A 12422-nucleotide genomic window follows, 5' to 3' on the forward strand; every position below is an offset into this window, starting at 1 on the left:
CAACAACGGTTGACTGGGGGGGAGCAGGGATCGACCTTTCGATCATTGGACGACTGAGCCACTGCCGCCCGTTTTACCTCATATTCCCTCATTTAAACTTACAATTTATCAAGAAAATTAATTTCGTGTGTTTATGTAAAAAAGAAAAATCTCACATTGGAACCAATTCACTATTAGGAGATGTATTCATAGAGAAAGAATCCTGATTCTTTCTCTATGAATACATCTGGTAGTCCCTTGGACCAGTTTGGGTCTATGGTTTACCAAGAGAACAATACTTTTGACCGCTTTGTGCTAAGTATATATAGTTTAGTGCAGGGAGGATCACAGTGTGGGATTGTTTTTTTTTAATTAAACATTCTAAAAACCAAGAGATTTTGGATCAATTTGTAGGATTGTGATTGGCTGAGAAGAAAAAATGGGTGATTCAATGTGACGGCCTCATTGATAATGGCGTGCAGAGTGACCAAAACAAAAACCCAGCATACCTGGAAGTTAGGTCTTCCTGCTTGAAATTGCACCAAAGCTTTCCAAAGACATGAAGTCGAAGAACTTAACCGCTCTGACTTGTACCTGACAGAAGACCTTTGGGATTATTTAGATGAATTAGAGATTAAACTTGCGAGATAAATCTCCTTGTCCAACATTAGCATCTAACTCCACCACCAGAGGGGTGGTCACACATTTCCAGAAACAATTTGGAACCTTTCAAAAAGCCCTTCTAGGAGAGTTGAAACTGTTGAAGCTGCAAAGAGCGGGCTAATTTCACTCAACTTTATGAAATAATATTTGTGTCAAGTCAGCTGAGTGACACCATAGCTTATTTAACATTATTTTGCAGGAAAGCTACAAAATTTGCTGTATTTTCTTACAAACTGCAAAAGTGCCTTTTTCTATGCAAAGTCATTTCGTCCACATTACGTAACCCAAATATGCCTAAAAAGCAAACTTTTATTTAACCTACGGTGGTGGAGAGCCAAAGCGCAGCAGATGGAGGTCGCACAGAGCCAAGTTCACATGGGAATACAAGCAGATGGACATGAGGTGCAGCACCTAGTTTTGGCACCACGCTCTGACACTCGCAGCATGACTTAGAGTGGAAAAATCACTGGGGAATTTCAGCTCATCAATAAAAACAGCAGCGGAAGGTTTTGATGCTTGCATGAAGGAGATTGTTTTCCCACTTCCAATTTTGTCCTATTTTTACTTTCATTAATTGGTGTTTCTATTTCTATCCTATCCCGCAATTTTGTCTTTTTTATGTTTGATTAGTTTGTTTGATGTGATCATTCCACATTGATGCAAGAAGAAGTACAGTTCCAGCATCTCTGCTGGGGTCTGATAAGATTATTGTGATTACAATCAGCAGTAATTATCTCCAGGTGCTCATATCCAAGATTTCCTTCCTTCTGGGGTTCTTGTAGCAACTTTCTCTGCAGCAAATGACAAATGAAGTCGTTTTTCTGATGAAGCCATCACCCTTGTCGTCTTTCCTGCAAGTCTCTGTCAGGATTTTGATGTTTTTGGTGGTCTTAAATCAAGTGCAGATGGCAGCAGCAGGAGGTGTTTGGCAGGGATGACATGCGAAGACCTGGAGTGGGGCGGAGTCTGCATAATGATTGGATGAAACTTGTTGCTGGAGGGAATCTAACAAATCTGCTGGAAAGTTTCAAATTAAAGGACTGATTTTTAAAAAGATTTTTGTGCCACAGTCATGTTTCATATTGTTTTATAGTGGGGTGCAGCAAGAGTTCAATAAAAATGCTGGAGAAAATGCAAATTGAAAGCCTAAAGTTTATCTCTAGCAGATTTGTAGTAACTAAACTGAAACGACGACTCACAAAAACAAGGAGCAAAGCGTCTCAAAAACGTTCTGAATGAAATTGTCTAATTGTACAACAAAATAAAAAAACTACAAGCAAACAAATGCTTGTACATTTCAAAATTTGGCTTTAAGTGTCTGTGTTTTCATCTAACCCTCGTGCTATCTTAGATGACCCCACCCTTACATTGACGTGTTCTCCCTACCATGACAAAGGTGGATAAAGGTGGGAAGATTTCATGTAATCCATGGACACCAGTGAAGATCACAAATCATTGAAGAGAAAAGGTTCAGAGCACTGTCTAGTGGGTCTAGATGACCCAATTCCCAATGTTACAGTGCCTTGGATAGCACAAGGGTTACAAACATTAAAATAGAGCAGTTTGTTTGAAATATATTTCGAAATACGACAATCTAGATCATTTTTCATTTTTACTTAAAAGCCAGTTAAACAATTAAACTATGTAAATTCAGGGGGTTTTGGTGAAAACTACATTTCCCATGATATCTCCATTGTAGTTTCTTGAGTGTCCATTATGTCCAATATACATGTGTCTAAGAGGTTTTATTAAAAATATCGGAATTCTTTTGTATTTTTCACTACGTACATTTTACGCATATTCACGTATGATCAATTTCTGACAATTTTTTTTACCATTGGTCATACATGAATATTCATGTATGACCAATGGTAAAAAAAAAGTATGTGAGAAAAGTTGTTCTTTATGTGAAATTTTCACAGATGTAATCACGAATGAAACACGTTAAAACCACGGAAGAAGTATAAATAAACCACACAAAGAACACGTAAGTCAACGTACATGAACCGTGTGTGAATATTGCGCTGTTTATATGCTATTTATTATAAATTTGTGAGTCAAATGCATCATTTTAACGCGATATGTGGGCTGCATATGCCATATAAAAGTTATACATAGGTGGTACATGCGTGAAAAGTCCGTTAGACGTACGGCTGTGGAAAGTCCCACGTAAGCATCTTGTATAAATCACGCACCAAGATTTACATAATAATAATTGTGCACAAACTATTTAAAATACGTGTAAACTGTGTAAACAGCTCAAAACCGAATTCGAGTAATAACCCGTCGGCCAAAACCCTTGACGGACATCTGCGCACAGCGACATATGACGAATGCAAGAAACACTTATGAGTTTTATCACGCATGAATCACGAAAAACCTAAATTTCATATGTGGAAAACACAGAAAATGTGCACAGTGGCTGTGTGACATGGCCTTAAGTTTGATCAAATTTGACTCATTTAAGATTTAACTGCAGTAAACACGTTTACTAAAAGTCAAAATTACTGTGCTGGTCTTTTGGATCAATGTTGAATCAAAGTACTAAACATCAATTCATAATGCTAATAACAATAATGTGTTTTGGGTTTTTTCTTTGACAACTGCATGTTGATTTTGTCTGGAAACCCATCCTGGGTGCCTCCTTCCTTTGCCTCTTGGTGGCTGGGATAGGCTCCAGCAACCCCATGACTCTAGAAGAACTTAAGCAGATCTAGGAAACGGTTGGATGGGATGAAAAGCATGACCAGAATAAAAAAAACTGCTTTGTATCATCAAATTAGGTTATGAAAAGCAGGTTTTACCCCTTTTTGACCCATCATGTGTTACATAAATTGCTGCTGCCCACTCCCATTCCTTTGTAACCACGTTCTCATGTTCTGCACAACAGTTTTCGATGCTCACCCCATCTGGCTGAAGTGAGACCGCTACAGTCATTTTGTTCCCAACAATACACAAATGTATGCTCTCAAACCTCTGTTTATGCATGCAGAGGTTGCATTGATATCAATCTGTTTACTTTGCCTGGGAGCAGACAAAATGTCTACTGATATACATGTAGTTTGAAACAATTATTATTGAAGATGCTGATTAGCTTCTCCATCTGTGAGCTCAGTGCCAATCTGCCCCAACGCAAACCTCCTGCCAAACAAACAATGCTCAATGATAAAGCAGGTTGTTGCCAATGATGAAGGCCTCGCTGATGTTGTTATTTCTCCCAAGAGCTGGGTCTGATTCACCCTGATTACTTCAGCCAATCATAGATCAGCGATGTTCATTAAACCAAAACAGCTGAGCTCAGTCCCATTCAGTTTCTCTGCTTTAAGTGAAATTTGCATCTTGCTGCCCTATGGGACAGCAGCATAACCAAAACACATCATGCTAATGTGCCTTAAAGACGTTCAGCTTAATGGCTTATTAATATTCCTCAAAGATGACTGCAAACCTGTCCCGAAAGAGCCACTTCATAACACCAGCTGTCATTATATTTGATGACTTTTCATGAATAGGATTTAAAATAAAATAAAAAATCAAAACACATTCAACTAAAAGGAAATTTTATGGAGCTTAACCCTTGTGCTATCTTAGATGACCCCACCCTTACATTGACGTGTTCTTCCTACCATGACAAAGGTGGATAAAGGTGGAAAGATTTCATGTAATCCATGGACACCAGTGAAGATCACAAATCATTGAAGAAAAAAGGTTCAGAGCACTGTCTAGTGGGTCTAGATGACCCAACTCCCAACATTAAAGTGTCTAGGATAGCACAAGGGTTAATCAAACACACGACACGTGACAGCAAAATATCAGATCCGACATGGATCAGCCAAAAATCACTGAACTAATCGAGAACTGACACCCCAGAATCAGCCCGAGTACCTTCCCCAAGTCCATGAGATGAAACCTAATTAGCTATTCATCATGTCTAAATTCAGGTCACACAGAGCCGGTCTAAATACAGCAGAAGGAAGAACTAACACAGAAATCGCTTCGAAATGTGGCAGCCACAACTGGACCAAAGGGACTGCTGCCCTTTAAGAAGGTTTGAGCAGGAATGCAGTTGAGAGGGAACACACGTCCCCTTAAAACACGCCAGTTCACCCACCTGGAACTGCAGCATTGTTACCAAATGACTTCTTTGTTTGCAGGAGCGCAAATTAGTCCATTAAAATTCCTGGCTTTTGAGTCTGTAATGCTGTGGAAAATCCTCCAAACGATGTAAAAAATGCTCAAGTTAACTGTGTGAGGTTGAAATGTAATGCTGCGTTTGATGGAGACTTGAGCAAACAAGCAGAGAATACTAAACCTTTCTTTTTCATTTCATGCAAAGATTTTAACTCATTATCTTTCAGTTCCGCCTAAAACCTTGCTGATAGTGATGCATTTTCCCCCACTTTTTGCACGTAGTGTGCAGAATATCCCAGAATTTACAGTCTGAACAAATTTCACAAGTATGCACAAAAGCATAGAACAAAATCAGCAAAATTAACATTAAATATCCTCTTGCAGAAAATGAACATGCCCCCCCCAAAGCCTTGTTAGTAATTAGGCTATTTAAAAAACTACATGATTAAATTACAATTTAAATTTTAAAATTCTCCTTAACTAAATAAAAAAAATCTTTATATAATAATTGATTTTTACAGAGTTGTTTTTTGTTTAAAGTGGCTCAAACTTGAAAACTTTAGAATTTTCTTTTAAAAATCGACAATTCTGAAGCAGAAACAACAAGAAAAAAGCAAGGTAGAGCTAAGAAATAATCAAAATCTTTTAAATCCAAAGTGTAAAATATGTAAATCAGCTGTTTGGATAGGATCAGGACTGAGTACATCAGGAGTCCTGGAGATAAAGTTAGACTGAGATGATTTGCATGTCCAGAGGAGACAGAAAGAGTCTAGAGCTGCCAGGCAAGAGGTCTAGAAGAAGACCAAGGAGGAGGTTTATGGATGCAGTGAACAAAGACGTAAAGGTAGCTGGTATTAAAGGTGAGGGTGCAGAAGACAGGGTTAGATGGAGAAAGCTGATTGGCTGTGGGAATCCCTGTAGGGAAAAGCCGAAAGGAAAAGAAGAAAAAGCTGTTTGCTAATTGATTGACCCTGATCCAGCAGTCCTAATCCACGCATTGAAAGCATCACCTGATGCCATATACATTTCAAATAAAATACCTCTTCTATTCTTACTTTGTAGCTGATGAAAAAGGAAAATATTCAAAAATATGTGGAGAAGTTTAGTGTCATTGCTCCCTGGAAGGAAATAAAAGCTCCAACATTTAAGAATGAAACCATCTTTTATTTTCACAGAAGCACCACCTCATAACAGCATTTAAAATAAGAGAGACAGACAGTCAGAGAGGCCCAGTTTCCTCCCTTTAGTGCTTAACACTTCATTATATACAATCACCTGTCCTTCATTTCCCAGCTGAAAAAGACAGAGTAAATGCAGAGCTATTTTACATCATGTTTAATATAAACAACAACATGTCATACAAATTGCACTTGTCTTTGCTGTGAGGTAAAACACATTGTAAGAGGAATTGAACACTTGGACAAAAGGTTTTTGCTCATGAAAAGTGCGCATCAGCCGCCATTTACAGATGAACTGTTGTACTTCGTTAAGGTGGAGCAATATTTTTTTTTCTCCCCTTCTCCAGAGAGGAGAGAAGAAAGTTATCCCACGGATTTATGATGAAACATTTTCTGCTTAGGTGTTCGTTCTTCCTCCATGAAAGGAAGATTTGCGTTTTAATTAGTCAAAGTGCAGATTTATATAAAATAAATCGTTATCCGTCGGCATTGTGAATTGATTCAGATGGGAAATTGCAATAAAAAAATTCTAGCTAATTTGGAGGATGACTTTTACGCACAGCTTTTGAGAAAGAAGGATCATCAAGTTATTTCTGTTTTGTTTTTGAGTTTCCCATAAGAGTGCATTAATCCACCTCACAGCTGGGATTCAGATCGCGGCAGCTTCGTCCCCACCAGGATGCTGTCGCTGCTGTCCAACACGGCGCAGTCGGACCACATCTCCAGCGTGCCAGGCTCCAGCGCTGACACGAACCCGCCGGAGCAGCGCGTCAGGTCGCAGGAGCTGATGTGCAGCCTGCGATCGGCTTGCCTCGGGCAGCACAGCAGCCTCTTAAAAGCCTTCCTGAAGTCCGGACTCCGGCAGTAAATAATTGGGTTAAAGGCAGAGTTCACGTAACCCAGCCAGTTCAGGAACACGAAGACGTTCTTGTCCACAAGCTCTGCGCAAAATACGCGCACAACGTTGACTATGAAGAAGGGCAGCCAGCACAGAGTGAACGTCCCCATGATGATTCCCAGAGTTTTCAGCGCCTTTTGCTCCCTGAGCGCCAAGATCTTTGAAGGTCTCTTCTTGCACTTGGAGGTCAGCCCTGTCAGGGTGTTGTGAAACCTGCCCTCACACTTGTCGATCTTTTTGAGCTGCTTTTTCGCTTCTCTGTACACGCGTGCGTAAACAAAAATCATCACCACGAGAGGAATGTAGAAGGAGATAACGGAGGAGGAGATGGCATATGCCCTGTTGGTGACAAAGTCGCAGCATTGGGGGTTTTCGTAGCAGTCCGTGTCCATGCTGTCGCGGGACCAGTGCATCAGGATGGGGAGGAAGGAGACCAGCGCAGAGATGGCCCACACCACACACACCACCGCTTTGGCCCGACTTTTGGTTAACAAGCTTTGGTAGCGGAAAGGTGAAGTGATGGCCACGTACCTGTCTATGGCGATTACGCACAGGGTCTCTATGCTGGCGGTGACGCAGAGGACATCCACAGAGGTCCAGATCTCACAGAAAAAAGAGCCGTAAAGCCACAAGCCGCGCACCTCGAGCACAGCGCCAAACGGCACAACAAGTAAGCCCATGATGAGATCTGCACTGGCCAGCGATACGATGAACACATTGGTGAGGGTCTGCAGCCTCTGCGTCCTGGCTATGGCCAAGATCACCAGGATATTCCCAAAAACAATGGACAGCACAATCAAAGCCATCACCAGACTCATGCCTGCTGTCCACTGCTCGGACGCGGCTGGAACGGTGCCCTGCCCGTTGGACGCCTCGGTTCCAGTGCCGTTGTGGGGGGTCACTGGAGAGGACGCGCCGCCGTCCCCCATGGCGCGTTGCTGCGCTGCGTTTGACAGCAGGGTGAGTTCATTCAGGCAGCGCGCAGCAGCCGTTTCCTTCTGCTGCGCTCGACAGAGACGCAGCTCCAATCCCAGCGCGCGCAAACTCCATCTGGAGCTGCTTTCTTCTTCTGCGCTTGATGCCCCCCCAGCGGGGACTGAAACACGGGTGACATCATCAATCAGTGCGACCAATCAGGCAGTCCAGTGGAACAAAGGTCCCAGTGGATCAGAGGAGGCAACATCAACTTCGGCCTCTTTTTTGTATCATATTTCTGAAAATAAAACACCCTAAAACGCACCACTTTATGTTTGTTACTTACTAACACAAACTGTCCCTGTTTCCTGAAAAAAAAAATTCCAGCACTGTGGGAACACCAGGCCAAAAGTGAAAATCCAGAGGGATTTTCCCGCTTTCATCACCCTCCATGGCAAACCAGATTTGTTGTTCCACATTTATATTTTTACCTCCAGAAATGCTTCCCTTGAGATCGACTCCCACCTTATCAGAAGCCATAAAGCTACGCTGGGTTTGACTGGCAGTCAGAATTCCCAGATTCCTTGTCGACAACCTCTCTTCTCCTTGTCCACGGGCTGAGTGGTTCAAATGAACATGAAGAGCTCCAGATGGGAACTGACTGAACGGCAAGCGTTTAAAGTTTAAACACCAAAGAAGAAGCTGGATTTATTTCTGGACCACTCCTCATGACCTCTGTGACCCCTCGTCTGAAGCTGAAACATGACATCAACCATGAAGCAGTCTTAACATCCCTCAAGTGACCCTAAGATAGACAGACTGGTTGTTTTTGAGAAAATAAACCTGGGAAAGCTTATTTTTATCATATTTAAAGTGACCTCATTGCTGGAAAAGTACTTTCAATCTAAATCCACATTCAGGAGTCATGGGTTAGACCCCTTAAGCTCAGGGGCCAATTAGAGGCTTTCCTTGTTCTTTTGGATTAGTTTCACCTCAAGTGAATGGTTGGTTGGGAATCATAAACTCTCAAATTCTTCATTCAGCTCCAATAATAAACACCAAAATATATTTCTGAGGACCATTTTAGAATTTTCCTATTTTGGTCCAAAGAGAAGCGGCAAACGCAGGACTCTGTTCACAGTCCTCTGTCCACAGTCCTCTGTCCTCAGTCCTCTTAAGACAAATAGTCTTACGTTGAAAGCTTGTTGGTTAATTTAGTCAGGTTTGACAGATGACATTCATAAACAGAGCTATATCATTTTATTTAAGACTAAAAAACCCCAGTTCACATGTGGAATAATTGCAAGAAAGACATTAAAAATTGAAAATATAAAAAAGTTTTTAAAACAATTGTAAAAGGGTGATATACGCAATAGAAATAAAGGAATAAATAAGATTCATTGATATTTACTTTCTTCCTGAAAACCTTCTCTGTTTGTTTTCAGTCTCAACCTTTTGTAATATGCAAAAAATACAGTTTGTATAAATATAAACTTTAGAGACTGAATTCAGATCAAATTATTATTTATTTTAATTATTAATTATTTATTAAAATGTAATAAATAAAAAGAATCAAAAAAAACTTTTAGAGTCTTTGGTATGACTCGGCCTGGATTTGAACTCACAACCTTCCAACTGAAAAAAAAGGGGACTTTTAATGTTCATCCAAATCCCTTTTTACAAACTTTAAATATTGTCAATCATTGTTAAATTTCTGTTTATGCTGTTTAGGTTTTGTTTTATCAGCTGAAAATAAATACATAAAAAACATGATAGAAATGGTTCTCCAGCTATTTATGGTCAAAAACAGTTGACGTTAACAACAATACTTTTTATTATATTTATTGCACGCTGATTGTAAATGAACAACCACCATTTCGATCTTTTATGACAAAATCTTTAAAACTATCCGAACCAGAAGCCTATTATTTCTTCAAGTTATTAACCCTTTTTCCGCCACTGTTGAGGAAAACCTGAGGCTCCAGAGTCTCAGGTTGCAGACCCTGTCTATGGGGGAAACCTTTTTGTTTTTGTAACTGTACTCATTCAATTGTAAGAGCTAATTAAAAAATAAAAATTTAAAATTCATAGAAACAGCCTTAAAATTTAGTGTATGGGGGTTAGATTTTGATTCCCACATGTTTTCTTGTAAAGAAGAAATATGAACTGTGCAAAGATCTAAGCCAGAACTTTTTCTGCCAATTCCTTAGAAAATTTCTCTAAACCTTCATGCAGACCAGTTGCACAACAAAAGCACTACTCGAGGAATGCTGTAAGGAGGGATTTACAGGCTGCTAGTAAGGCTGAGTGCAAATGAACTCAGTGAGCAAAGAGGTCCATGAAACTGGGTCTGTTATAGCATCTCCTTGAGTCATATCGTATTGTTTTAAAAACTGCTAACTTAAGGAGTTTTAGGCAAAATGCCGACGTCAGTGGTCTGGGTGGGATATGCTGGGTAAGGATGCTTGAGGTGCATTCAGGGACAAGGCCAAATCTCAGGGAAATCTCTGCAAAAACAGTGCAAGTGTGCAGCATTTTAACAGTAAGGGTGGAGAAAGGTGAGTGCAGCCTTGACAAATGCATACATATATACTGTTTTTTAAAGTCAGCAGTTCAAACAAGTGACCTACAAAAAAATTCCTTTGAAACTCCCAAACCAGCTTAAGGTGATTTTATACAATGCCAGAGGTGAAAGGGAGAACAACAAGAAGGTGATCTTATGGGAAGTGATGGCATCTGTGGAAAAAACAAACAAACACAGAGCTCCCATCAACAAACCCCCAGAGAACGTACTTGGAAACCCCTGTCCCCCATGAACGCTAGGACGCCTGAATACATTTTTTTCAATCACTCTTCCCGACTCATCAAGCTACCGGGTACGTTCACACCCCATTTGGCAAGCACTTTCAACGAAAAGCTTATGTAAACGCATGTTTTAACCTGTAGATGACCTGTCAAAGGTTCTGAATGCTTGTATTAGCGGTTGCATGGTTGGTGGTTTTAAAGTAAATCATCTGATGTATGCAGATTTTTTTGTTGTTTTTAGCCCCAGCAGCTCCGAGTTCAAACAACTTTTCAACGTCTGTTCTGAATTTGGTTTTAAAAATGATATTTTATACAATTCCAGTAAAGGTGCAGTGTTGATTTGTCGTACAAAGCAGGATGTTAAACTGAATTTTCCACAGACAACAATGGATTTTATATAGGCAAACATGCTTGCAAGGAGGTTTTTTTCATGTTCTGACAAACGTAAAATTCTTGTATCCAAAACTTTAATAGAGTAGACTTTAATCCTCTCCAATAGAGCTTGCCATTGAAGCAAATTCAACGCCTATACCCGCTTTGTACGTACAGAGTGAAAAGGGACCTTAAAGCTTAAAAACGCACGAGTTTTGGACATGGAAGCCAGAAACGCACCCGTTTACATTGTCTTTTCATTAGAAGCGGTCACCCAATGTAAATGTGGCACTAGAAGAGTTTGAGTCGGTTTAAGGTTTTTTTATCTTTTTTTTTTTTGCCTAATCATAGCCGTTTCCTAGGAAGGACAGCCTAAAGTTAAAGAGCACTTAAGTCCAAAAGGCAGAGAAGATTTTACATAAATCGGCAAAACCTTTCCAAACAACAGATACAAAGCCAATCTCAGTCTAAGAGACCAGAAAAAACCCGGGACCACCTCAGATATCTGGATCTCACAAGAAGGTCTTTGTTTTCTCATCAATAAACTCCCTTGAGAGTTTAAGGAAAGTGTTTGAAAACACTTAATTCTTTTTAACTTTTTTGACTCTTCTCCCTCCTTTTAATGTCTGTGGTGTGTGTTATTTATTCAGCGGAAAAGCTTTAAATTAGTCATAAATGTATGTGGATAGGCCTCACACAAATGGTTGGACTGTACATTTGCATGACATTTATTACCGTAACTTAAATTATGCATTGATTTATGCTTGAAGATATAATTCTTGGATTATTTATGGAAGTGGAAAACATCCTATTCCAATTTTATTTCCAATGCTCTTCACAGTGTAAAAGGATACTCACTTTTTTTGCCTTGAAGACAAACTTAATCTACAACAAACAACAGAAATTTTAAAAGTTCTTCCACTTTTGAGCTCTATTATTTCATTCACAGCCATCCTTGGATAAGATATGTGTCTGGCAGCATTCCAGGGCCGGATTGTTTTTGCATTTCTACTTTCTATGTGACCCCGTCACGTACTGAAAAACTCACCAATATTCGCATGCATCACCTAGTTCCCAACGACAAAGAATTGTTGACATTAAATCAGGTGAAACTATCAAAAAAATAGGTACACAGGTACACATTTGGTGTATTTTCCTATCTTCTTATGATATTGTACGAGGGCCTTTAGTATTAACTACCAATTTAAACTCCCTCTAGGGATTTCAATCTATCGCCTCCTAACTCCCCAAGCATCAATGGGAAAAAGTTGGAATTAGAAATTGTAGATCTCGAATGGTGCTCCTTTATCGCCCCCCCCCCTTTTTTTTTTTTTACCAGAAACGTGAATCGTTGGATCAAGCTGAACGAAACCATATGACACACGATATGAACATATTGGGAATGTCTGCACGGTTAACAAAAAAATCTCAGTCGCCAAGGAAACACAAAAAATTACTTTTGCTAATTTTGCTAAAAATGACAT

The 12422-nt window shown here is 39.9% G+C and overlaps 1 protein-coding gene across 1 annotated transcript; it reads right to left on the reverse strand.

Annotated features, from left to right (window-relative positions):
• Positions 1-5913: 5913 nt before the first annotated feature.
• On the reverse strand, positions 5914-8330 carry adrb1 (adrenoceptor beta 1). The gene has a single exon (XM_004080245.5). The coding sequence runs from the start codon at positions 7773-7775 to the stop codon at positions 6585-6587; it is 1191 nt and encodes a 396-aa protein (XP_004080293.1). The 5' UTR covers positions 7776-8330; the 3' UTR covers positions 5914-6584.
• Positions 8331-12422: the final 4092 nt, after the last annotated feature.

Source organism: Oryzias latipes, chromosome 19 (genome assembly GCF_053564925.1).
Source record: "Oryzias latipes strain Hd-rR chromosome 19, Olatipes_Hd-rR_3.1".
In the NCBI taxonomy this organism is placed as follows: domain Eukaryota; kingdom Metazoa; phylum Chordata; class Actinopteri; order Beloniformes; family Adrianichthyidae; genus Oryzias; species Oryzias latipes.

What these genes read in the sequence shown, in the direction of transcription:
- adrb1 (XM_004080245.5), bottom strand. Translation starts at nt 7,775, where the DNA reads ATGGGGGACGGCGGCGCGTCCTCTCCAGTGACCCCCCACAACGGCACT.